Here is a 27,637-nt window from a genome sequence, read left to right as displayed (position 1 = left end):
AAGAAAAAGCTTCAATTTTCATTCTTCAAAAGGAACTGTGGTGCATGGAACACCAACCGAAAAAGAAGGGCACTAGAGAGTAAGAAAGAGAGATGTATAAAGAATGAAATATTGTCTACACTGCTCAACTTCAACCATTTATTTCTTTTACAGATAATTCATGTCAGTATATGTAATTTTACAAGAACAAGAACACATAAATAAATCAAGAAAAAATTATGTATAAGAAATTATGTATAAGACTTACAAAAGCCAAAGCTTGTTTGTATCCTAGATGAAGTGCTCCCTTTCTTGATTCCTCTCTAACTTGCTTATGTTAAACTTTGATAAAGGTGATTTAAACTTATAAACTACACTATTTTGATAAAGGCGAAGATCATTGGTTCCATGGTGAAGAACAAGTGGAGGCTGTTGGTTTTGGTAAAGGCGAAGGGCATATAAAATCACTATTTGTCGCAATAAACAAAAATCGAACCAATGATTAGCTTTACAGAGTATTAAATAGAACTTTTAGCACATAGTCAAGGATAGTTAAAGCTGAGTTGGATCTATAACTCACTCACCAACAATGGGGATACAAAATCATTAAAATGATATGTAACTTCTAAAGGCTTCAACTTCTAAAGGTACAATCTCTTTAAGCCGTCTATAATTGAAGTCACAGAGGACAAAGATATCTGTTCTACACAAGAAAGGATTAGTTACACATGCTAAGGATGCAGATAAATAAAAACACACTAAAAAAGGATCAAGTAAAGGAATTAGATAGATATTAACATCATTAACAACACAAATACCAAAGCTAAAAAACGTAAGTGTTATGGAAGTAAAATAAAGAGACAAATATGAATTTGATATAAATAAAGGAATTATATCTAGACTAAAATGGTAGTAACAAGAGCAGCACATCCATATTTCCTTATTTTCAAAACATACCTTTTTCTAGTTTCCTTATTTTCTATGAAATCAAACAGCAGCACATCCATATTTCTGTTTTTCAAACGTTAATCTGAGACAAAACTAATGCCTTTTCCGATTTTTTCTTTCAGACTTCTCATCATCAAATCCAATACCCAATTTTGACATATCGAATTCACTCAAATTCCTTCGTTTCACGATTCCAGATACGTAATTTTTGCTGTTTTGGTTCATTGGTCTTGGACTTTGCAGAAATCCCATGGACCTCCAACTTGCACAACAGAATGCATGAAAATTAAGTTAGATTTAATAGATCTTAGAACAAAAATAGAATAAAACACAAAGGAGTGCATACATGTATGCAAGCATCAAAAGGAATTAATCCACAATGAGGCCACGGATTAAAATGGAATCATTTCACCGATATCGCCCAGGCCCCCAAAATGAGAGCCTCTTGATGTCCTGCTTTAAGAAAACGTGAGTTTTATATAAGTTTTTGGATGTTTTAACTTTTAATATAATTAAAAGCGTCCAAGTTTACATAGGCAAACTGGAAGGAAACGACTTTGTATAAACATACAAACAAGAAAATCTAACAAATTAATATGATCAAATTCTAACAAATTAAAGTTTCCAATGAAATTCAAAATTACACCATTAAGTAAATAAGAGTTTTAAATTACCTGAGATCAAAAACCCATTTTGGGTATAAACTTTTGTAACTATTTATTAAATCTGCAACGTCGTTTTGATGCTTTGGTTCAATATTAGCTGAAGCTTCTCTAAGTTCCTTCCATGGATTTGTAGAGTTAGTAAGCTCATCTAAAGTTAAAGCTAGCTTCTCTTTTAAAAGAACCCAGTACACCTTAAACAGATACTCCCATCTAGTTTTATCATCAAAATCCACTTGAACCTGCACAGCATAAAGTAAAAGGCCTTTAAGGTAGAAAAAATCCTTACTCTTCAGTAATCTAAAAAGTGCCAATTATAGTAGTTATAAAATAAAAAGTAGAACTAATGAGGAGAAAAAGCTATGAGACATTCAAAAAGAAATCATCCATTGCATGAAGATAAAAATATCAAAGATAAGATAAGAATATCAACCGCCCTTTATGTGACAAAAATGAATGATAAGAATATCAAAGATACTCACCAACAAATTCAACAGGAAAGACAGAACATTTCTTAGCAATTGTAACATTTTTATCTGGTATCGACAAAACTGCATTTGGAATCATGTGTCGAGTTCTATGTTTTATCACAAAACGCACAATCGATTCCAAAAAACAAATAATGAAAGAAAGATCGAAGAACAGTGAAAGGGTATTAAAAGCAACAAAGAAATAACAATTAAATTCAATTAAATTTCATAGACTATAAATAAGGAAAAAAAACACAGTGAAGATAATTCATATAACCCAAAAAAAAATAGAAACCCGCTCAAGGTTCAGCATTAAGCGAAAACTATCAAATTCCCAACTTATTTCAAACCCAATTTTGTTATGAAATTAAGATCAACTTCCATACAGCAAAAATGAAAGCAATTTCGTAATCATCTTGTTTTGTAGGGCAAAAAAATAAGAATAAAACCCTAGAAAATCAAACAAAATGAAACAATATAAGTGAACAAGGAGAGAGAAAATTAAGGTTTAGTGAAGGGACTAACATCTCTGGGGACCAGGGCCGCCGTTAGTGCCGAGGGACTAGAAGTCGGGGGAGGCGAGACGGGAGTGGCGGTCAGCATCGCCTTCACGGAAGCCACGACCCTTGGTCTTCTTATGAGCAGAAAGAGAGGTGGAAGCGGCGCCAGTGATGGTGGACTTGAGCATAGGCAAGGGAGCTTGAGAAGAGGCATCGCCGGCGGCATTTGAAGTGAGGGAAAGCGAAATTTTGTAGTGAAGGATTTTGATTTCAGAACTTGGGGGGGGGGGGGGGTTGGCGGCATTTGGTAATAAAACCCACCGCTCAATTTTAAGTTTTTTTTAAGTCAAATCAGATTTGGGGAAGAAAACGACCTCGTTTTGGTATTGTAAAATTTGCGGCGCTTACAAAAAACGCTACTAATTATATAACTTTTGCGGCGTTTTTATTAAAAACGCCACTAAAAATTAAATTCCTGTATCAAACGACGCCGTTTTGAAAAATAAAAATTCTCATAATTGCGGCGTTTTTGGTTCAAACGCCGCTATTGCTTACCTTTAGCGGCGTTTTTCTCATAAACGCCGCTAATGATTGAATTTTTTTGTAATTTTATATTTAATTATTATATAATTCATATTAATTTTAAATAAATAATTTTTGAAAAATTAAGTAATATTTTAAAGAATTAGATAATTTTTAAAATTTTTATATAATTTTTGAGGTAAGAAAATAAAAAAATTTAAAATATGAAGGAAAAAAAAGCTTTAAAAAACTATCCATATCAATATCTTTATAAATTTTAAAAGCTTTATATAATTAATATTATGATTTATATTGAATTAATTCAATATTGATTAATTATCATTATGATTTAAATTAGGGTTAAAGGTTAGGGTTTCAGGGGAAAGTTGGGTCTTTTCTTTAAAAGTATATAAATATTATAAAAATAAAAGTTTAAAATCTTTTTAAATTTTTAAAAATTTTAAAATCTTTTAAAATTCATTTTAAAATTTTAAATCACATAAAATATAAAACCTTTCAAATTTTAGAAAAATATATGTTATTTACTCTTTAAATGATAATTAGAAATGTTCACTACCCATACAACTCACCTAGTCCAAAATATGGTTAGGCTTAGATTTATATTTTCATTGTTTTTAAACAATGAAATGGGTGATTTGGATAAAACGAGCTTGAAGTTGGAAAAGTATTTAAAATTGGGCATTGGCAAAATTTAATAAGTATTTGCGGCGTTTTCTTACAAAACGCCATTAAAATATTTCAATCCAGACATAAACGGTACCGCATTGATAAAATGTCAAAAATACTTGAGGCGCTTTCAGTAAACGCATACAAAATATTTCATTCTTTACGTAAACGGCATCGTTTGACATATTTAAAATCATATTTCCGCATTTTTCGAAAAATGCCGGTATAAAATTTTTATTCCTCAAATTAAACGACGCCAGATAGAAAATTTAGAATATAAATTTATATGCGGCGTTTTTTGGCTTAAACGCCACTATAAAATTCAATTATTCTAATGAAACGGCACCGTTTAGAAAAATTCAAATGTATATTAGTGGCGTTTTTTGCTATATAACGCCCAAATCTCAAATTTTATATTCAATTAGCATAAAACTTATATAAAATTAATAATGTTTACAATTTTTATATCTTTCACACTTATATAAAACTTATTTAATATATAAATTAAAAATACTAATTATCCTAAACCTTAAACCCTAACTCAATCCCTAATCTCTAAACCCTAAATCTCTAACTCTAAACCTCTAATCCCAAACTCATAACCCTAATTACCCCAATTAACCACTAACCACTAACTACTAATCCTTATTATTTAATATAAATAATTTAAAAAACAGAAATTAAATCAAATACCATACTCTAACCCGACCCTTAACCCCTAAACCCTAAATCCTAAACCTTAAAACCCTAAACTCCTAACCCTCGGCCCCTAACCCCTAAACCTTATTTAATATATAAATTAAAACACACTAATTAATCTAGACCCTAAACCCTTACCTAACACCGAACCATAAACCGTTTAAATCCCTAACTAGCTCTTAACCTCTAACCCATAACCCCTATACCCCATTACCCTTAAATCACAACCCTTAAACTAGAATCTCTAATCCATATATAATCCTTAAATAATCCGTAATCTATAAACCTTAAAATTGTGACTCCTAAACCGGCCTTAACTACTAAATTAACCATATACCCTAAACCATGTATATATTAAACTATATATAATGATAATTATACAAAATAAATATTTTAAAATTATTACTATTGTATCCTTTACAATTATATATGAAATTATTTAATATATAAATTAAAAAGCAATCAATCATGTACCCAAAAAAATTTAGAATATTTTTAATTAATAGTATTTTAATTTTTTTTCATTTTTAACAAATATTTTGCTATGTTTTTTAATTCAAATTATTTCAATGTCTCATTATTTCAAATTTATCCATTTTTAACAAATATTCAATTAAAAATATATTCAATTTTAATTAATATAAACAAACAAATTAAAAAGTAAAAAAAATACATAATATGTTTTTGCGGCGCTTTACAAAAAACGCCGCTAAAGGTCTGCGCATTAGCGGCGCTTCATGAAAAAACGCCGCTAAAGGTCAGTGCATTAGCGGCGCTTCCTGAAAATCGCCGCTAAAGGTATGCGCATTAGCGGCGCTTCTTAAAACACGCCGCTAAAGGTCTGCGCATTAGCGGCGCTTCTCGAAAAACGCCGCTAAAGACCCACAAGGTTTGAAAACGACATCGTGGAGTTTAGGTTTTTTGCGGCGTTTTTTAGAAAAATGCCGCTAATGATCATTTTTAGCGGCGCTTTCCTAAAAGCGCCGCTAACACTCGATCTTTAGCGGCGTTTTTTGGGAAGCGCCGCTAATGCTCGATTTTTAGCGGCGTTTTTTGTACAAACGCCACTAAAAGCGCCGCTAAAAGCCTGTTTTGGTGTAGTGTGTATAAATCAAGATTCATTAAAAGAAAAACTAACCTTGTCGGAGAAAATTACAGTAACATTATCAACTTCGTCACCAATTATTACTTCTTTATCTTCATCTCTTGAAATTGTGCAAACAAAAGTAGTCATGTTTGAACAATCAACTATCTTAATTTCAACCAAGGATGGACATTCAAGACCTTTACTTCCCATGTAAAAGCTTGTCATATCTGGACAAGACTCCACTATAATGGATCGTAGACGAGGGAATATGCTAATAATCTTGCTACTATTTGTAATTGCTTCCTCAACCATTGTAATTGGACCCTCTTCTTTAATGACTTGTTCCAAATTACCGCATCTCTTGATTTCCATTTGCCGGAGTTGCCCCAGGCCAAAGACCATTGAGAGGTTAAAAATGCATCTCAAATTGTTGGAATCACAAATCTCCAGAAATTCAAGAGTTGTAAAATCCAACATTTCTTGAGGATTTCTACTCCATATGTCTACCAGCTCTGGAAACTCTGACAACTTCAAATGCTTTAGACCACGGTATCCAACCTAAGAAGCAACATATAAAAAAGTCCAAGTTTCATACCAACATATTTAACAAGGGCCCACAATGCTACCGTGAAAATAAATTACACAGATCATAATTAAATATCATACCGTTAATACAATTCTGTAAAGTAAATGCCTCTTGAGTTGATAATGGAAGATAAAGTAGGTTAATATATTATATGCATTGACATATTTTGGGTTCCAAATGTATGACAGAAAATAGAAAGAATGCATAAAATATAAACCCTCTAACCTAAAACAATCAAATCTCACAAATCATTCAGTATTTGCACACATGAAATTCCCATTTAAGAACCTGATTAATAATATCCCACCACCTAGCTTTTCATTTTGAGCTGCAATTATTTATAGAACGTGATCGCCACTGTGTGTCACTTGCATAACCATCATTTTTGTCCAATTAGTCCAGCTTCGTTCAATTAAAGCCTATCTTCGTGCTTTTCTTTAGACAAATCAACGTTCTGTAATAAGAATGAGGCACATATCACAAGATGAGACTTCCATTTATACTTTTCTTATAAATTCAACATCAGATGGATTAACTAGAAGCCTACAAGGCTACAATTAAAAAATATATATTTAAATGAATCTCTCAATTGGTACCTCTTCATTGTATAACTGCTCCACGGTGGCATTGAGGTCACCAGCCCAACCTCCCTTAAAACCGAATACTCTTAACATTACTTTATGCAGTTTTGAGGTGCTTAACGCTCCGTGACAAAAATTCCCCATTGCGGGACAGTCGATCACTGTTACGTCATCCAATGATGTAAAGTTCAAAGTGTCCCTGAACAGCTTTTGAGGTTTTGTAACCCATCAAGCTTCAAACATTTCAACTCCCTGAAAATAATCTCATGATAGGTAGCTCATCTCCATCCCTTGCATTTACTTCTCTCATCATTTCACATTTTCCTATCTTCAATGTAACGAGCCGCTCCAAACATTGGGCTTTATCAGCTCTACCATCTCTTTGCAGTCCCAAACCTCAAAAGTTGTAAGATTTTGAAAAGATGAGGAAGCACATGATATATTAATTAAGCTACCACACTCGTAAACTTAAAAAGTTTCAAAATTAGGACAAATGTGGTGGAGGGAAGAGTCTTGCTTCCATAGATGTGTCATCTGATCAACACCTTGCAATGTTTTCTTGGGAGCATCGTTACCACGTCTCTCTCTTCGCCAACATCACATTCGCAGGAGAAAACTTCTTAAAATTGCAATCAACTATCTTCAGCTTTTCTAAATAGAAAAATCTTAGGAAGAAATGGAACGAAAAACTGCTGAATCATTCAAGTATTCGGTGTTTTGAAGAATTTTAATATGAAAAACAAATCAATCGCAAACCCTAAAATAGAAAAAGTTTCATATAGGTTTCTTTAAAATTTATAAAATCTTAAATTAGTAAAGGTAAAATTTCACTTTAAAAAATAAAAATTTAATTTAATCTTTTACTATAAAAAATAGATATTAAAATAATAAAATTATATTTTTACTATGATAAAAATATACAACTTAATCTCGACCTATTAAAAAAAAATTCACCTTGCCCGTGAGCATCGGTGATCATTACAATGTCTTGTGAAATGTCTTGGAGTTGAGAGATTATCCAAAAAGTCAACAACTATATTTGATTAGTTTTTGAATTGCTGATGAATAAGAAGAACAAATAAATGCATTATTTAATTCTGAACTTTTCAATGCTTGATTTGTTTATTATTATTATTGAGAAAAATACTATAATTATTATTAAAAAACTAATAGCTAAAAATGGTACTAGCATTTAAACCGTAATTGTCATGGAGATATTGGTTTAACGATACGATCCAAGTTTTGGAAATGATTAAAACATATCTCCAAAATATTTATAATATATATATATATATATATCCCAACTTTTCATCCCTGAAATAAATCTATGCTAGATTTTGGGCATTCATTATCATACATTCTAGTTGATCTCTTTTAGTAAGGTAGGTATCTTTGATCTTTGGACTGGAATTTTAGTATAATATTAAATTTAATTTTAATGTTTATATATTTTGTCAATTTGATATTTTTATAATTAAATTTGATCCTTAACCTTTAAAAAGATAGATGTAATCAAATTTAGTGATGTTTTAATTATTTCTTCCATATTGAATATTAAGTCATGTTATATCGGAAATTGCTGTCTAATTGATATTGCTAAAATAATGATTAATTTTATTTCATGTATCATCTTGCTTTTCTTTTGCCATAAACGTATTGAAAGTTCTATATAATTTTAATAATAAATTTTATGTATGTTTTGAATCACTCATATATTTTTGTCATTCCACAACTTTCTCTAATATTTACCATATTAACATCAAAGATTCACAATCATCTTTCAAACATAGCAAATAAAAAATGTAGAAAATATAATGTGTAACAGAATATAAGCATGTTAGGAAAAAAGAAGAAGAAGGAAGTCTATCTAATTTGATGATGTTTTGAGTAACACAATTTTGGTTTTGGAATCATTTGAAAACTAAGTGCCTGTTGAGTTGATAATGGAAGCTAAAGTAGGCTAATATATTATATGCATTGACATATTTTGGGTTCCAAACAATATTGACTACCAAAAAGATCAACAATTCTACCTGCAATCCAAAATTAATGCCTAATATTCAGCTTTCTAAAAAGCAAATGGTGCATCAATCACCATTATGGATAAAAAAGCAGGCTAATATATTTTATATGTGAGGAAAAAAGTCTCCTGTTAAAAGAGATCAATTTGTCTGAAAACACAAAGAATGCTTGAATTACAATCCCAAGAATATAAAACCATCAAGTCTCCAAAGTCAAGATTCAGTACTTGCACACAAGAAATTGCCATTTAAGAACCTCACTAAAATACCTCACCTTTTGGCTTTTCATTTCGAAATCATCATCTCACTTCAATTATTCAACGAATTACATCATCCAGCTTCGTGCAGTTATAGGCTATCTTCGTCCGTTTCTTCAAACGGCTCACATTCTGTAATAACAACGAGTCACATATAACAAAATGAGACTTGCATTTATACTTCTGCATATAAATTCAACATCAGATGGATTTACAATAAGCTTACAAGGTTAGAGTTAACATGTATATATATTTCTGTGAACTCTGTACCTTCTTTGTTCAACTGCTCAATGGTAGCATTAAGGTCCCAACATCTCCTAACACCCCTTTCTGTTTCAACCTCTTGTAGCTTTGGTGTGCTTAAAGCTCCATTGCAAAAATTTTCCATTGCGGGACAGAAGCTCACGTCTACTTCATCCAATGATGGGAACTTCAAAGTGTAATTCCCTGAACAAAAGCTTTTGAGGTTTTGTAGATCATAAAGCTCCAAATATTTCAACTCCTTGAAAATAATCTCATGATGTGTTGCTTCATCTCCATCACTTGCAATTACTTCTCTCATCATTTCACATCCTCCTATCTTCAGTGTAACAAGCTGCTCCAAACATTGGGCTTTCGAAGATGTAATTAGCTCTACCATCTCTTTGCAGTTCCAAACATCCAAAGTTGTAAGATTTTGGAAAGATGAAGAAGCACATGATAAACTAATTACGCTGTCACACTCGGAAACTTTAAGAGTTTCAAGATTTGCACAAATGTGATGGAAGGGAGAGCCTTGCTTCCATAGATGTGCCATATTATCAACACCTTGCAATGTTAACTTCTTAATTCTTGGGAGCATCGTTACCACGTCTCTCTCCTCACCAACATCACCTTCATAGGGAGAAAACTCTTTAAAATTGCAACCAACCATTTTAAGCTTTTGTAAATTGGAAAATCTTCGGAAGAAATGGAACGGAACAACTACTGAATCTTTGATGTATTCAGTGATTTGAAGAACTTTAATATGGGAAAATAAGTCAATCGCAAACTGGCCATCGGTGATCATTGCAATGTCGTCAGCAGTAAGAGAAATGTGTTCCAGTTGAGGGATTATCTGAGAAGTCAACAACAAAAAATGAAGATATATTTGACTGGTTTTTGAATTGCAGAGCAATAGGAAGGTCTAACACAAACACAAACACAATCCAATAAAAGAACCAATGAATTAAAAAAAATGCATGCATTAATTCTGCACTTTTCAATGCTTGATTTTGTTGTTTACTATTATTAAAAGAAAAAAAATGCCATAAGATTATATTCTTATGATTAAGAACATACAGATAGCTAAAAATATTGTACTAACGTTTAAACTGTGGCATTACTTCAATGACAAAGGTTGATGTGTTAGGAACTCTGAATTTAAGTTTCACTGTATTCAAATGAATGAAATCTCTAATTTATTCTTATTAGCTATCATATTTTGATAAAAAATTGTTTTTATTCCCAAAATATTTATAATAATATTTTTATTTTTTATCTCAGTCCCAACTTTATTTTTGGTTTACGGTTCATATACGGATTTATAACTGCCTCTCCCAATAATATTATCTCTAAAGTTCAAACATGCAATCTTCTCTTAAAAATGCAATGTAATGTATTGCTAAACCCAACATTCATTAGTTCGGTCCCAAACTTTTTATCCCTAAAATAAAGCTATGCTAGATTTAGACATTCATTTTAAAATTTATATAATAAGTAATTTTGGGTACTTCTGTTTGTCTTGCTTACAAATGTGAGTTTTCTATAGTTGGTCTAAATTTATGAGATTATATTTCTTTATAAGATAAACTACAGTTAATTAATAGTATTTTTTTGTCACACAATTATGAAAAGTTATAATGGTCACCTAATTTATTTTTTTGGTCACCAATAGGCTAACATAAAATGAAAATATTCAAAATTTAATATAGTTGAGTGATCAAAAAGACAAAATTGAATAGTTGAGTTTATATTTGTAACTTTTTATAGTTGAGTGACTAAAAAAATTTACTAATAGTTAGGTGACTATTAGTGTAGTTTACCCTTCTTTATATTACCACAAGTGTATGCATTACTTCCAACTTTTTAAGTGTTAGGTTTGAACTTTGGAAATCAACATAGAAAGAAAAAGGTAGTTTGATCCTCTGGTTTTAACAATTCCTTGTGTACCAGAAAAATAGATTCCAATGTCGTATTCATAATCTTATAGGATAAGGACTTTATAATAAAAAGCGAAATATACAAAGATCAATGGTAAAATAACCCTTTCAGTTTTAAGGACCTATATTTGTGTTTCTAGCTTTGTATGTAGCTGAGGTGACCAAAGAAAATGCTCGTTGATTAAATTATAAAGTAATAACTTAAGAAGATAAGATAAAATATGAAGTTAGTGATGATCTTTTCTAATAAATGAAAATTAAATGCATTTAGTTAAGTGGTAATAAATTATTCAAGGAACTCATATGAACCATATTTCAGTGAAATTATTTGTAAAGGAGGGGTGAAGAGACGTATACCTTTCCAACGGGCAACAGTTGTGACACTACATTCCCAAACATCTTAGTCTTCGTTGGCCAAGATGTCGTCAACCTTTTTAACATAGGACACGTTATGTTGTGCATTCCTGGATAGAAACATACGAGGTTTGGTAAGGTCCAAAGTGCAAGGAAGGATAACTGATTAAATTCAAACAACATTTCATGTTGGTCTGATTCTTCAAAACTTTTTGAAACAATCTCCTCCACCCCACAACTATCCACAATAAGGCTCTCAAGTTGCTGAAAATCTTTGGCCATTGAAATTGGAAACAGAGTTTTCAAACTCCAACACTCTTGGACATGTACTTCTCGAAGATTTTCAAAAGAAATATTTTCATTGGGATCCTTGTTCCACACATGCTTCAACTTTGGCAAGCGAAAGAGTCCCACTTGTCTTAATTTACTGGTCACGATGCATGCTTCTTCAATATCTAACATTTGGATTTGGAGTTGGAGTTGAAACACTTCTTCTAGTGAAGCACAATCAGTTACTCTTAATATCTCCAACCTTTGGAAAACTCCAAGGAAAAAATGCGGGAAAATGTTCAACAATGAATCACAATGCTTCACTTCCAACTCTTTCAAATTAGAAAATGATTTTGAACAAAGCTGCTTATACCACATCCTCTTCACATTCCTCAAATGGGAGATTGTGAGTTTCTCCAACTTGGGAAAAACAACCTACATCATTCATGCCAATGAAAACAATTATTGGAAGAGATAAATATTACCAAAAGAGAATTTTAAACTTATATTTTTAATTCTCAAGTATTCAATTTCCTTAATAATATTTAATATTTTAATAGTTCAATTAAGTCAAAGTTCAAACCTAATCGAGTGAATGATTATGCTATGTAGGTAATATGAATTTAAAATTTCGGATTTGAATTTCATTTGCTTGATAAATTGCAAGAATAAAATACATACATTATATATAAAGTAATTGGGATTGATATATATTAGAAAAAGTATAATAACTTCTGTAAAGTTTATTAACATGGTAAGAATTCAAATTTAATAATAAATAAGGATTAAACAAATTCATAAATTTGAAAATGTTATATTTATATGTATTCTATTATTAAACTTACATTATTTTTAAAATCAAAGATCTCACACAATACTGAATTAAGTTCAAACTTCATAAGTAAATTATCATATAATCTTCGTTAAAAGTAAACTTTCTAGCTCAAAAGCCATGACTAATCAAACTAGCTTGTATTCCCATGCGATAGAAGGGTCAGATGTGTATATCAAATTTATAATATTTTTATAACATTAATTTTTGTTAAAAGTATTTAATGAATTTCTTCAAGAATTATTAATAAATTGAAAAGTAATGTAATTTTTTAAAAATATTTAATTAGTTTAGAATAAGTTGTATTACTATTATTTAATTTTTAAAATATTTAATATTAGCATAATACAAAAATTCATCATGGTTTGAATATTAATATTAATATATTATAATTTAAATAATAATATTATTAAATTATTACAAGTTATTTATTTCATATATATTGTTAAATGAATTTATTTTCATGTCAAAATCATTATTATTCATTTTTGTAATTTTATATTGATCTTTACTCTATTTTGATCAATTAATATAATTAATTCTATTTATATTTAAAAATAAAAAAATAAAAGTAATTTACTCAAATTTTAAATAAGTGCTTAAACTGGTGAGTCATGTTTCAAAAACTATAATATGAACAAGATTATTTAAAATTTTTTTGTAACCTCATATAGTTATAGTATATATACGGTAAGAAAGAGAATTGAAGAACTATAGCAACATAAAAGGAAAATTAAATATATAAATGAAGACTCATTCAATAAAATAACCCTAACCTTGTCAGAGAATAATGTAGCAACCTTATCAACTTCGTCACCAATTATCACTTCTTTATCTTCATCTCTTGAAAACGTGCTAACAAAAGTAGTCATGTTTGAACAGTCAGCTACCTGAATTTCAACCAAGCAAGGACATTCCAGACCTTTACTTCCCATGTAAAAGCTTGTCATATCTGGACAAGACTCCACTATAATGGATCGTAAACGAGGGAATATGCTAATAATATTGCTACTATCTGGTATTGCTTCCTCAACCATTGTAATTGGACCCTCTTCTTTGATGACTTGTTCCAAATTACCGCATCTCTTGATTTCCATTTGTCGGAGTTGCCCCAGGCCAAAGGCCATTGAGAAGTTAAAAATGTATCTCAAATTGTTGGAATCACAAAACTCCAGAAATTCAAGAGTTGTAAAATCCAACATTTCTTGAGGATTTCTACTCCATATGTTCACCAGCTCCGGAAACTCTGAGAACTTCAAATGCTTTAGACCACGGTATCCAACCTAAGAAGCAACGTATAAAAAAGTCGAAGTTTCATACCAACATATTTAACAACGGCCCACAATGCTATGTGAAAATAAATTACACAAATCATAATTAAATGTATATATATTTCAATTAATTTTTAAATCAGTACCTGCTCTTGGTATAATTGCTCCACAGTGGCATTAAAGTCACCAGCCCAACGTCCTGTAAAATCTGTTTGTGTTAACTGCACTTTTTGCAGCTTTGGTGTTGTTAGCACTCCTTGACTGAAGTTCTTCATTCGAGGGCACTGGCTCAAAGTAACTTGTTCCAAGGAAGGAAACCTTAAAGCGAATTTCCTTGAACAAAAGCTCGTGAGGCTTTGTAAACAATGAAGCTCCAAACATTTCAGCGCTCTGAAAACAATCTCATATGATGTTTCATCCCCATCGCTTGCAACTACTTCTCTCATCCTTTCACATTCTCTTATCCTCATTGTAACAAGGCACGTCATACTTCGGGCTTTGGAAGATGTTATCAGCTCTAACATCTCATGGCATTTGAAGACATCTAAAGTTGTAAGATTTTCAGAAAATGAAAGATCTAATCCCGCATTAATCAAATTGCCACAATTCCAAAGTTCAAGACATTCGAGACTGGCACAAATATGGCCAAGCAGGAGTCTTGCTTCCATAGATGTCTTATGTTGTTAACCAAATCCAATCTCAACTTCTTGACTTTTGGAATCGTGATGATCATGTCTTGATCTTCACATGCATCATTTTCGAAAGAAGCTAGCTCTTTGAAACTGCAAGAACCTAGCTCAAGACGTTCCAAATTGTAAAACCTTCTAAGAAAAGAAATGAGGAAAACAACTGATACATCAGAATAGGAAGAAATCCGAAGAAATTTTATATTGCAAAATAAGTCGGACTCATACTGGCCATCACTTATCATCTTAATACAATCGCCAGTAAATGAAACCTCCTCCAATTGGGGGATAACCTAAGAAGCAACAAGTAAGAACAATGAGTACAGTAGAGTATTAGATTTAGAATTCATTTAAATAGAAACACATAACACAAAAGAATAGCTAAAACACATAATATAAGCCCGTAAATGAACGATGAAATCAGTAGTTTGAAATGATGTGTATTTGTAGTTTTAATATCTATATTAAGAATATGCATGTTAGACTTTTTATGAAAATGCAATAGAATTTATATTTAGGTAAAGAGTTACAAAGAATTTGTTACTAAAATAAAAATTAGAAAAAGTTAGAGATTATCGATTAGATAGGGAAAATATGGATTTGATGATTATTTTAGTTCTTTTACATTTTCAAATGAATAATTGGATGTATTAGTTGAGATGTACTAAATGATTTAAGAGCAATTTATAAATTTTGCTAAAAAAGTGTGACAGTTCATACCTTTTCAATAAGGAAAAGTGAATTTTGGATTTGGGATTCTTCATGCCCAAATATCTTTATCCTCCAACACCCAGCCATCTTCAACTTCTTTAATGCAGACCATGTTGTTCTATGTATTCCTGGGTAGAAACATGTGAGGTATGGTAGATACCAAAGGTTAAGGAAGGACAACTGATTAAATGCAAACCAAATTTCCTGTTCGTCTGATCCTTCATCATTCTTTGAAACAATCTCCTCCAACCCACAGTTTTCAATAAGAAGACTTTCAAGTTGCTGAAGACATTTGGCAATTGAAAATGGAAACAAAGTTTTCAAGCTCAAACAGTCCCGAATACATACTTGTCGAAGGCTTTCAAATGAAATATTTCCTTTGTGATACTTGGTCCAAACATGCTTCAACCTTGGAAGGCGAACGAGATTCACTTCTCTTAGATGACTGGCTACCACATCCGTTTCTTCAGTATCTAACCCTGGCATTTGGAATTGAAACACTTCTTCTAGTGAAGCACAATCAATCACTATTAGTTTCTCCAATCTTTGGAAAACCCCCAAAAGAAAAGGTGAAAAGATGTTCAACAACACATCACATTCCTTAACAGTCAACTCTTTTAGCATAGAAAAGGAATTCTTATAAAGTTTGTTGTGCCATATCCTCTTTGCGTTCCTCAAATGGGAGATTGTGATTTTCTCCAAGTTAGGAAAAGCAACCTGCATAATGGTAGAAAGAGCTAATTACAATTAGAAATAAATTATATAAAATGTTAGCTCATCGATGCTTAGGTGAAGGCATCGGTAAGTCATATAATTAAGACAATTAGAATCAATGGTCGTCTGAGAAGAACCTAAATAAATTTAATATAAAATTATAGTCAATTGACTTTTGTGTATGTAACTACTTACAAATACACACACTAATTTCTAAGATTACATATATTGCACATGATTTAATGTATTCAATTTTATATAATGCATTATTAATTATTATAATTAATTCTTAATTCAAAATTTTGAATTTAAATATTTGAGATTTCAAACATTATAAGAAAATTTTTCGAAATAAAACAATATATTCAAAATACAAGAAGGGCACATAATGTATGACCCATAAACTCCCTCTAATAAGGGTAGCTATCATAATAGAATTTGCTATTAATGGGATAGGTATTTTTTTAAAAAGTTACCAATTAAAGTGATAGGCTTTTTCAAATATATTTAAACATATATGCAAATATGCTAGCTGGTTTTGTTGGTTTAGAAAGGAAAAGGAAATGGAAATGGTTTTAAATAATTTCAATTTTATTATTTAATTAATTCTTCCGGAATTTTTAAATTTTTAATTCAATTTACTATTCAACATTGTTCTTCGATAATTTGAAGACAAAGTTTACTACAGAATAATACTCTTTCAAATATATTGTTTTAATAATAGTAGAAAATATTTAAAATTAAAAAGACACAAAACCTTTGCTTTATGAAAATAGCTAAATATTTTTTCTAATTCCTAGCTTTATTGATGTTTTATTCTTCAAGTTGCTGTGGACTGTAGATGATATTAGAGACGAATAAAGATATAGCTCATGAGTCATAACTAGCCATATGACCTAAATGTATAAATCAAGATTCATTAAAAGAAAAACTAACCTTGTCGGAGAAAATTACAGTAATATTATCAACTTCGTCACCAATTATCACTTCTTTATCTTCATCTCTTGAAAACGTGCTAACAAAAGTAGTCATGTTTGAACAATCAACTAGCTTAATTTCAACCAAGGATGGACATTCCAGACCTTTACTTCCCATGTAAAAGCTTGTCATATCTGGACAAGACTCCACTATAATGGATCGTAGACGAGGGAATATGCTAATAATATTGCTACTATCTGGTATTGCTTCCTCAACCATTGTAATTGGACCCTCTTCTTTGATGACTTGTTCCAAATTACCGCATCTCTTGATTTCCATTTGTCGGAGTTGCCCCAGGCCAAAGGCCATTGAGAAGTTAAAAATGTATCTCAAATTGTTGGAATCACAAAACTCCAGAAATTCAAGAGTTGTAAAATCCAACATTTCTTGAGGATTTCTACTCCATATGTTCACCAGCTCCGGAAACTCTGAGAACTTCAAATGCTTTAGACCACGGTATCCAACCTAAGAAGCAACGTATAAAAAAGTCGAAGTTTCATACCAACATATTTAACAACGGCCCACAATGCTATGTGAAAATAAATTACACAAATCATAATTAAATGTATATATATTTCAATTAATTTTAAATCAGTACCTGCTCTTGGTATAATTGCTCCACAGTGGCATTAAAGTCACCAGCCCAACGTCCTGTAAAATCTGTTTGTGTTAACTGCACTTTTTGCAGCTTTGGTGTTGTTAGCACTCCTTGACTGAAGTTCTTCATTCGAGGGCACTGGCTCAAAGTAACTTGTTCCAAGGAAGGAAACCTTAAAGCGAATTTCCTTGAACAAAAGCTCGTGAGGCTTTGTAAACAATGAAGCTCCAAACATTTCAGCGCTCTGAAAACAATCTCATATGATGTTTCATCCCCATCGCTTGCAACTACTTCTCTCATCCTTTCACATTCTCTTATCCTCATTGTAACAAGGCACGTCATACTTCGGGCTTTGGAAGATGTTATCAGCTCTAACATCTCATGGCATTTGAAGACATCTAAAGTTGTAAGATTTTCAGAAAATGAAAGATCTAATCCCGCATTAATCAAATTGCCACAATTCCAAAGTTCAAGACATTCGAGACTGGCACAAATATGGCCAAGCGGAGTCTTGCTTCCATAGATGTCTTATGTTGTTAACCAAATCCAATCTCAACTTCTTGACTTTTGGAATCGTGATGATCATGTCTTGATCTTCACATGCATCATTTTCGAAAGAAGCTAGCTCTTTGAAACTGCAAGAACCTAGCTCAAGACGTTCCAAATTGTAAAACCTTCTAAGAAAAGAAATGAGGAAAACAACTGATACATCAGAATAGGAAGAAATCCGAAGAAATTTTATATTGCAAAATAAGTCGGACTCATACTGGCCATCACTTATCATCTTAATACAATCGCCAGTAAATGAAACCTCCTCCAATTGGGGATAACCTAAGAAGCAACAAGTAAGAACAATGAGTACAGTAGAGTATTAGATTTAGAATTCATTTAAATAGAAACACATAACACAAAAGAATAGCTAAAACACATAATATAAGCCCGTAAATGAACGATGAAATCAGTAGTTTGAAATGATGTGTATTTGTAGTTTTAATATCTATATTAAGAATATGCATGTTAGACTTTTTATGAAAATGCAATAGAATTTATATTTAGGTAAAGAGTTACAAAGAATTTGTTACTAAAATAAAAATTAGAAAAAGTTAGAGATTATCGATTAGATAGGGAAAAATATGGATTTGATGATTATTTTAGTTCTTTTACATTTTCAAATGAATAATTGGATGTATTAGTTGAGATGTACTAAATGATTTAAGAGCAATTTATAAATTTTGCTAAAAAAGTGTGACAGTTCATACCTTTTCAATAAGGAAAAGTGAATTTTGGATTTGGGATTCTTCATGCCCAAATATCTTTATCCTCCAACACCCAGCCATCTTCAACTTCTTTAATGCAGACCATGTTGTTCTATGTATTCCTGGGTAGAAACATGTGAGGTATGGTAGATACCAAAGGTTAAGGAAGGACAACTGATTAAATGCAAACCAAATTTCCTGTTCGTCTGATCCTTCATCATTCTTTGAAACAATCTCCTCCAACCCACAGTTTTCAATAAGAAGACTTTCAAGTTGCTGAAGACATTTGGCAATTGAAAATGGAAACAAAGTTTTCAAGCTCAAACAGTCCCGAATACATACTTGTCGAAGGCTTTCAAATGAAATATTTCCTTTGTGATACTTGGTCCAAACATGCTTCAACCTTGGAAGGCGAACGAGATTCACTTCTCTTAGATGACTGGCTACCACATCCGTTTCTTCAGTATCTAACCCTGGCATTTGGAATTGAAACACTTCTTCTAGTGAAGCACAATCAATCACTATTAGTTTCTCCAATCTTTGGAAAACCCCCAAAAGAAAAGGTGAAAAGATGTTCAACAACACATCACATTCCTTAACAGTCAACTCTTTTAGCATAGAAAAGGAATTCTTATAAAGTTTGTTGTGCCATATCCTCTTTATGCTTCCTCAAATGGGAGATTGTGATTTTCTCCAAGTTAGGAAAAGCAACCTGCATAATGGTAGAAAGAGCTAATTACAATTAGAAATAAATTATATAAAATGTTAGCTCATCGATGCTTAGGTGAAGGCATCGGTAAGTCATATAATTAAGACAATTAGAATCAATGGTCGCCCGAGAAGAACCTAAATAAATTTAATATAAAATTATAGTCAATTGACTTTTGTGTATGTAACTACTTACAAATACACACACTAATTTCTAAGATTACATATATTGCACATGATTTAATGTATTCAATTTTATATAATGCATTATTAATTATTATAATTAATTCTTAATTCAAAATTTTGAATTTAAATATTTGAGATTTCAAACATTATAAGAAAATTTTTCGAAATAAAACAATATATTCAAAATACAAGAAGGGCACATAATGTATGACCCATAAACTCCCTCTAATAAGGGTAGCTATCATAATAGAATTTGCTATTAATGGGATAGGTATTTTTTTAAAAAGTTACCAATTAAAGTGATAGGCTTTTTCAAATATATTTAAACATATATGCAAATATGCTAGCTGGTTTTGTTGGTTTAGAAAGGAAAAGGAAATGGAAATGGTTTTAAATAATTTCAATTTTATTATTTAATTAATTCTTCCGGAATTTTTAAATTTTTAATTCAATTTACTATTCAACATTGTTCTTCGATAATTTGAAGACAAAGTTTACTACAGAATAATACTCTTTCAAATATATTGTTTTAATAATAGTAGAAAATATTTAAAATTAAAAAGACACAAAACCTTTGCTTTATGAAAATAGCTAAATATTTTTTTCTAATTCCTAGCTTTATTGATGTTTTATTCTTCAAGTTGCTGTGGACTGTAGATGATATTAGAGACGAATAAAGATATAGCTCATGAGTCATAACTAGCCATATGACCTAAATGTATAAATCAAGATTCATTAAAAGAAAAACTAACCTTGTCGGAGAAAATTACAGTAATATTATCAACTTCGTCACCAATTATCACTTCTTTATCTTCATCTCTTGAAAACGTGCTAACAAAAGTAGTCATGTTTGAACAATCAACTAGCTTAATTTCAACCAAGGATGGACATTCCAGACCTTTACTTCCCATGTAAAAGCTTGTCATATCTGGACAAGACTCCACTATAATGGATCGTAGACGAGGGAATATGCTAATAATATTGCTACTATCTGGTATTGCTTCCTCAACCATTGTAATTGGACCCTCTTCTTTGATGACTTGTTCCAAATTACCGCATCTCTTGATTTCCATTTGTCGGAGTTGCCCCAGGCCAAAGGCCATTGAGAAGTTAAAAATGTATCTCAAATTGTTGGAATCACAAAACTCCAGAAATTCAAGAGTTGTAAAATCCAACATTTCTTGAGGATTTCTACTCCATATGTTCACCAGCTCCGGAAACTCTGAGAACTTCAAATGCTTTAGACCACGGTATCCAACCTAAGAAGCAACGTATAAAAAAGTCGAAGTTTCATACCAACATATTTAACAACGGCCCACAATGCTATGTGAAAATAAATTACACAAATCATAATTAAATGTATATATATTTCAATTAATTTTAAATCAGTACCTGCTCTTGGTATAATTGCTCCACAGTGGCATTAAAGTCACCAGCCCAACGTCCTGTAAAATCTGTTTGTGTTAACTGCACTTTTTGCAGCTTTGGTGTTGTTAGCACTCCTTGACTGAAGTTCTTCATTCGAGGGCACTGGCTCAAAGTAACTTGTTCCAAGGAAGGAAACCTTAAAGCGAATTTCCTTGAACAAAAGCTCGTGAGGCTTTGTAAACAATGAAGCTCCAAACATTTCAGCGCTCTGAAAACAATCTCATATGATGTTTCATCCCCATCGCTTGCAACTACTTCTCTCATCCTTTCACATTCTCTTATCCTCATTGTAACAAGGCACGTCATACTTCGGGCTTTGGAAGATGTTATCAGCTCTAACATCTCATGGCATTTGAAGACATCTAAAGTTGTAAGATTTTCAGAAAATGAAAGATCTAATCCCGCATTAATCAAATTGCCACAATTCCAAAGTTCAAGACATTCGAGACTGGCACAAATATGGCCAAGCGGGGAGTCTTGCTTCCATAGATGTCTTATGTTGTTAACCAAATCCAATCTCAACTTCTTGACTTTTGGAATCGTGATGATCATGTCTTGATCTTCACATGCATCATTTTCGAAAGAAGCTAGCTCTTTGAAACTGCAAGAACCTAGCTCAAGACGTTCCAAATTGTAAAACCTTCTAAGAAAAGAAATGAGGAAAACAACTGATACATCAGAATAGGAAGAAATCCGAAGAAATTTTATATTGCAAAATAAGTCGGACTCATACTGGCCATCACTTATCATCTTAATACAATCGCCAGTAAATGAAACCTCCTCCAATTGGGGGATAACCTAAGAAGCAACAAGTAAGAACAATGAGTACAGTAGAGTATTAGATTTAGAATTCATTTAAATAGAAACACATAACACAAAAGAATAGCTAAAACACATAATATAAGCCCGTAAATGAACGATGAAATCAGTAGTTTGAAATGATGTGTATTTGTAGTTTTAATATCTATATTAAGAATATGCATGTTAGACTTTTTTATGAAAAATGCAATAGAATTTATATTTAGGTAAAGAGTTACAAAGAATTTGTTACTAAAATAAAAATTAGAAAAAGTTAGAGATTATCGATTAGATAGGGAAAAATATGGATTTGATGATTATTTTAGTTCTTTTACATTTTCAAATGAATAATTGGATGTATTAGTTGAGATGTACTAAATGATTTAAGAGCAATTTATAAATTTTGCTAAAAAAGTGTGACAGTTCATACCTTTTCAATAAGGAAAAGTGAATTTTGGATTTGGGATTCTTCATGCCCAAATATCTTTATCCTCCTACACCCAGAAAAAGTCAATTTCTTTAATGCAGACCATGTTGTTCTATGTATTCCTGGGTAGACACATGTTAGGTATGGTAGATGCCAAAGCATAAGGAAGGACAACTGATTAAATGCAAACCAAATTTCCTGTTTGTCTGATCCTTCATCATTCTTTGAAACAATCTCCTCCACCCCACACCTACTAATAGTAAGTCCTTCAAGTCGCTGAAGACCTTTGGCAATTGAATATGGAAACAAAGTTTTCAAGCTCCAACATTCCCGAATGCATACTTGTCGTAGGCTTTCAAATGAAATATTTCCTTTGTGATACTTGGTCCAAACATGCTTCAAGCTTGGTAGGCGAAAGAGATTCACTTCTCTTAGTTGACTGGCTACCACATCCGTTTCTTCAGTATCTAACCCTTGCACTTGGAATTGAAACACTTCTTCTAGTGAAGCACAATCAATCACTATTAGTTTCTCCAATCTTTGGAAAACCCCCAAAAGAAAAGGTGGAAAGATGTTCAACAACACATCACATTCCTTAACAGTCAACTCTTTTAGCATAGAAAAGGAATTCTTTTGAAGTTTGTTGTGCCATATCCTCTTTGCGTTCCTCAAATGGGAGATTGTGATTTTCTCCAAGTTAGGAAAATCAACCTATAATGAATTATTCATGGCAATGAATGCAATGATTAAATGATTTAAATATAATAATAGAAGAAAAGGAACAAAAAAAAAACGGTCATTGCGTTGAGAATAGTACCTTATTGTTGAAAAAGACTGCATCTATAGGGATTTCTTTACTCTTAGAATTGTGGATGAATCCCTGCAATTTTGGACAGCTTTCTATCTCAAGAATCTTCAAGGTTGGGAATTCAACATTATAATCTTCATGGCAAAATCCGACGATTTTTTGAAGTCCTTTTAATTTGAGGGTTTTTAATCGAGGGAAGCAGATTAGATACATATTTCTGAATGCTTCTTTGATTTTATTCTCTTTTGATGTTATCTCCTGTATGCACTTGCATTCACTTATTTCCAAGTATTCGAGCTGTTGGAGATATTCAACCATGGAGTCGGATAAGACGTATTTTAAGTTGGTGCAACCCTTAATAATCAGTTTTGTCAAATTTCGAGTCGAACAAAACGCTTGGGGATGCCATATTCTTTCACTGCTAATTGAGCGTAGTACCAAATCCTTCAACTTTGGAAACAGTGTCTGCACACATGTACTTGTTTAGTTAGCAAATCTATTCTTATTAAGTTTGATTGTTTTTTTCAAAGGTTGTGAATGAGTGACCAAATGTTCTTTTTCTTTTATGGTATATATATACACAAAAGCTATTCTATATAAACATAAATTAGCACTAATGTTTAGCCATTTTATTATTAGTTTTTATTTATTTATCAAATTTACTCTAAATCTTTAAATTTTAGTTAGGTTGTTTTGTTTTGAAAGAAAAATTGAACTCAACTATTAACATTTGAATAACATTTAGGTGACAGTTCGCTGAGAAGTATGCATGTATTCAACTGCTCACGTGGATAAATTTTAAAATTTTTATGAATTTTTAATTTGTTAAATTTTAATATTTTCATTTTTTATATTTTTGAATCAGAGCTTAGAGATGTGAAATAAAGAGAGCATCGCTAAAACTAAATTGAGTGTTACTTGAAAAAGAGTGGTTGAAATAAAAATTAAATTTAAAAAAAAAAGTAGAAAAAAATATCACATACCTTTTGGTTAAAAAGGGTTGTTCCCTGTGGAGATATGGAAGTGGAACCTTCATTTTCAGAGCAAAAGCTAATGAGCTTTGGTAGGTCCTGGAGCGTCAAAGTCTCTAGTTGAAATTCAATTTTGTGATCATCGCCATTTTCTTTAAGGATATATTGAATCATTGCACCATTCTGGATATGCAGATTCTTCAACTGTTGAAAATAATCCCCAACTTCTGATTCATGTAGCAAAATCTCCACACCTTTCACTTCATCTATATATAAATTTTCAGCTTTCTTCAATAAAACTTTGACTCCATTATTAAGAAACCTAATGCTTGTCTGTAGGCTAAGCTTTAGTGTTCTGGAGTATTCACGAACCCAACCCCAATCCCAATCCCAATCCGATCCTTCTCCGATGAAAATAATGTATCTTCGCAACTTTTCAAAGGAGAAGCCTTTGGGAATAATCTTGGCATTAGGGAAATGAATTTCTAAAGTAGTTAAACATGACAGAGCATTTAACTCAGCAACACTACAATTGCTTTCCTGACTGAAGTTTCCCTCTACTCCCCATCCAACAAAACTGTCATCCACATACAGTTCCTCCAATCTAGACAATTTGCAGAAGACACCAGGTGGAATTCTTTTGAGTTTGGAACAATTAGTTAAATCTAACCACTTTAGCTTATTCAGTTGTCCTATTTCCTCCGGTAGCATTTCAATATCAGAACCGTCAAAGCTAAGAATTTCCAGATTCTTGAGCTCTCCGATAAGGGCAATGTCTCCCAACGCACATTCAACCAAGCCTAATGTTCGAAGGTTTGGTAGCAAGGAAATTGATGAGGGCAAGGACGATAAATTCATGTCAGACAAAATTAGGACTTGGAGATTTTTCATTTCCTTAAAAAAGTTTTCTGGTATTTCCATCAAAGGATCCTTGCTACCCATACCTAAAAAAGTAAGTTTGGGGCATTTCAACTGATCAGGAAGCTTGTTGATACTAGGACAGTCCAAAAGTATTTTGTCAAACTCTTTCATCGCTTCGTCATCTGGCCAATCATTCAAAACATCTTCGTCTCTTAAAACAAACACGTGGTTGGCAGCAATTGACATGGCTACATCGCATATAAGATCATGCATATCAACATGTAGATTGTTATAACCATCAAGTAACAAACAAGAAGCTTTGAGACGACTCACCACTGTCAACAGTCTGTTTCGTGTTTCTTCAACTGTGTTGACACCACGAAATAGCCCTAACCCCATTGCACACACAAGCAACACTTCAAAGAAAACATTATGACCCAGTAGACTGCAAAGTAAGAAAATCTGTTTATGCTCCTCACTTTGTAAACGATCATAACTCCACTCTATACTTGAATATGCAGCTGCCGATACTTCTATGAAGTTGCTCGATGACGGTCGGTTTAGTTGTCGCAAAGCATCCTCCCATACAAATGGAGGTTCATTTCTCAAAGACGTTGCAAGTGTTCTTATGGCGATTGGTAGACCACCACATTTTTTAGCTACCTCAGTTGCTATAGGTAACAAGTCAGAACTTTCAACACCGTCCCCTGCAATCTTCTTGAAGAACTCCCAAGCTTCTTCATGTTCTAAAACCCCGATTGAATACCTCATTTTAGCATTCATATCCTTGGACAAAACATTAAGATCTCTGGACGTCAGCAACATGGTGCATCCCTGATGCTCATCTCCGAAAGGAATCCCCACTTCCATCAGGTCTAACTTTGCCCAAATGTCATCTAAAACAACAAAAATCTTCTTCTCTTTCTTCAACCTTTGGCACAACCGACTTGCTCTTCCACTGATACTCTGCTCCTTAAATGTCAGTCCCAACGTATCTGCAATTTGGTCTTGAATTTTCTTGATGTCAGGAGTATGAGTCACAACAGCCATAACCACCGAGTCGAATAACTTATCTTCTTTGACTTGTCTACTGACTTCTTTGACAAGCGTGGTCTTGCCGACACCGGGCATTCCGTAGACCCCTATAATGTTGAGATTAGGATCTTTCACCGCCTCCATGATCTTGTTAAACACCAATTTTCTTGAATCAAGGTCATCAAAATCTTTGGGAGGCACAACCACTACGGGCTGCGGGACATCCCGATATGATACTATGTCAAGCCCGTCTTGCTGGAGGAGTTCATCAACGGCACCGGCATCTTCTTCTGCTTTTTTGCTAAGCTGATAGCGAGCCTTGAAATTAGGGCACAAGCCGATGAAACACTTGTTCTTTGCTTCGTCTTCAAGATCCTTCACTTCCTTCAACTCTAAATCGATCATTTTGTCGGCTTTCGCCAGCCAACTGTTGACTTCGGGGTATATATTCTCGTCATTCTTTCGAGCAGCATCAACATCTAGCAGCACTCTGTCTCTTTTGTCTTTCAACGTCTCGACTTTCTTCTCGAAACCCGAAACCATTCTTCTATAGCGGTAAACATAGCTGAAATTACGTCTAATTTTTTGGAACACGTATCCCACAACTCCGGGAACAAGGTTGCTAGCGGTGCCCGTAATGACTTCCATGTTTTTCTGGGGAAAGGTAGATTCAAAAGTCAAGCAAAAAGTGTAAGTGATAGAATAGAAGAGGGGAACAGATTCAAATAATAATAAGGAAACTGTTGTTACAAACACCAAGCTAATGCGGAGCAGAAGATGATGAGAGGGGAGCAAAAGACGAAGAGTGAAGTATTGGAAAGGGTTTATTCTGTGGATTGAAGGCAGCTAAGATGGGAAAATAGAGGAGAAAACAGTTGTGGGTTTTGGGTAGACAGTAGCTAAGATCTAAGTAATGGAGATGAGGGATCTGCAATATTCAAGCACAACAACCGATGACTTTCACATGGGAAGTTAAAATAAGACATCAATTTCCATAACTATCATCAATTTACCCTTCAGTTTTCCCTAAGTCATTTTACACCCGCTTCTCTTAGTTATCTTTTTCTTTTTCTTTTCACAAAATCATCTTGCTTAAGTGATTTATTAGAGAATGATTGTGTCTTGGTTAGAGCTTGTTTGTGAGATATAGTATTTAGATTGATTTCTACTCTGTTGTAGCCATCATCTTTTTTATGCCATTTGAATTCTTTTCATTTTGCATTTTGATTAAACTTTTATCAAGACTCGACCCATGATGACGACTATGAATTTAGTATGCTACTTTTAAAAGGGAAATACAATTTTTATTTGTACTGTAGTGGTAAGATAAAATAATACCACTTGCCCTTTTCTTTTAGTCTCCTCTCTATAAAGTTTCAAATAGTGTTATTCTATTGGTTTATTTTATTAAAAGATAGTTTGATAATTGTAGTGGGAACTTAATTAAAAGGAAAATAAGAGAAAATGATGTATGTTGGAGAGAAGCATTTCATTTTCTCTCATTCCAAACTTATCTTCTATTAAATTTCAAATATTTTAATAAAAAGTTGTTTTCATAATTGTAGT

The 27,637-nt window shown here is 32.3% G+C and overlaps 2 protein-coding genes across 8 annotated transcripts; both read right to left on the bottom strand.

Moving 5' to 3' along the window:
* Window positions 1-561: 561 nt before the first annotated feature.
* LOC105761610 (uncharacterized) lies at window positions 562-2,845 on the bottom strand. 3 transcript variants are annotated; one of them, XR_008191131.1, is made up of 4 exons: window positions 2,585-2,845; window positions 1,602-1,831; window positions 937-1,189; window positions 562-677 (listed from the first exon to the last, which is right to left on the bottom strand). XR_008191131.1 is itself a non-coding variant. In XM_052624199.1 (3 exons), the coding sequence occupies exons 1-3, from the start codon at window positions 2,783-2,785 to the stop codon at window positions 1,021-1,023; spliced, it is 600 nt and encodes a 199-aa protein (XP_052480159.1). In that variant the 5' UTR covers window positions 2,786-2,845; the 3' UTR covers window positions 562-1,020. The 3 variants fall into 3 exon arrangements, 1 of the variants encoding a protein (XP_052480159.1); XM_052624199.1 differs by having other exon boundaries at window positions 562-1,189; XR_008191132.1 differs by lacking the exons at window positions 1,602-1,831; window positions 2,585-2,845 and adding an exon at window positions 1,274-1,346 and having other exon boundaries at window positions 562-1,189.
* A 5,973-nt stretch (window positions 2,846-8,818) lies between these two features.
* Window positions 8,819-27,160, bottom strand: LOC105761605 (uncharacterized). Of its 5 annotated transcripts, XM_052624195.1 has the most exons (9): window positions 24,188-27,145; window positions 23,214-23,669; window positions 22,400-23,107; window positions 21,905-21,969; window positions 21,136-21,814; window positions 13,412-13,918; window positions 11,537-12,238; window positions 9,270-10,095; window positions 8,819-9,131 (listed from the first exon to the last, which is right to left on the bottom strand). In XM_052624195.1, the coding sequence occupies exons 1-9, from the start codon at window positions 26,717-26,719 to the stop codon at window positions 9,091-9,093; spliced, it is 6,516 nt and encodes a 2,171-aa protein (XP_052480155.1). In that variant the 5' UTR covers window positions 26,720-27,145; the 3' UTR covers window positions 8,819-9,090. The 5 variants fall into 5 exon arrangements, with proteins under 5 accessions (XP_052480155.1, XP_052480154.1, XP_052480158.1 ...); XM_052624194.1 differs by having other exon boundaries at window positions 21,136-21,969; window positions 24,188-27,144; XM_052624198.1 differs by lacking the exons at window positions 8,819-9,131; window positions 9,270-10,095; window positions 11,537-12,238; window positions 13,412-13,918 and adding exons at window positions 14,352-14,730; window positions 14,821-14,885; window positions 15,313-16,020; window positions 20,496-21,002 and having other exon boundaries at window positions 21,136-21,969; window positions 24,188-27,160.
* Between the last annotated feature and the right edge of the window lie 477 nt (window positions 27,161-27,637).

Source organism: Gossypium raimondii, chromosome 11 (assembly GCF_025698545.1).
Source record: "Gossypium raimondii isolate GPD5lz chromosome 11, ASM2569854v1, whole genome shotgun sequence".
Lineage (NCBI taxonomy): Eukaryota > Viridiplantae > Streptophyta > Magnoliopsida > Malvales > Malvaceae > Gossypium > Gossypium raimondii.
Note: the sequence above shows the minus strand (reverse complement) of the source record. Positions and strands in the feature narration are given on the sequence as shown.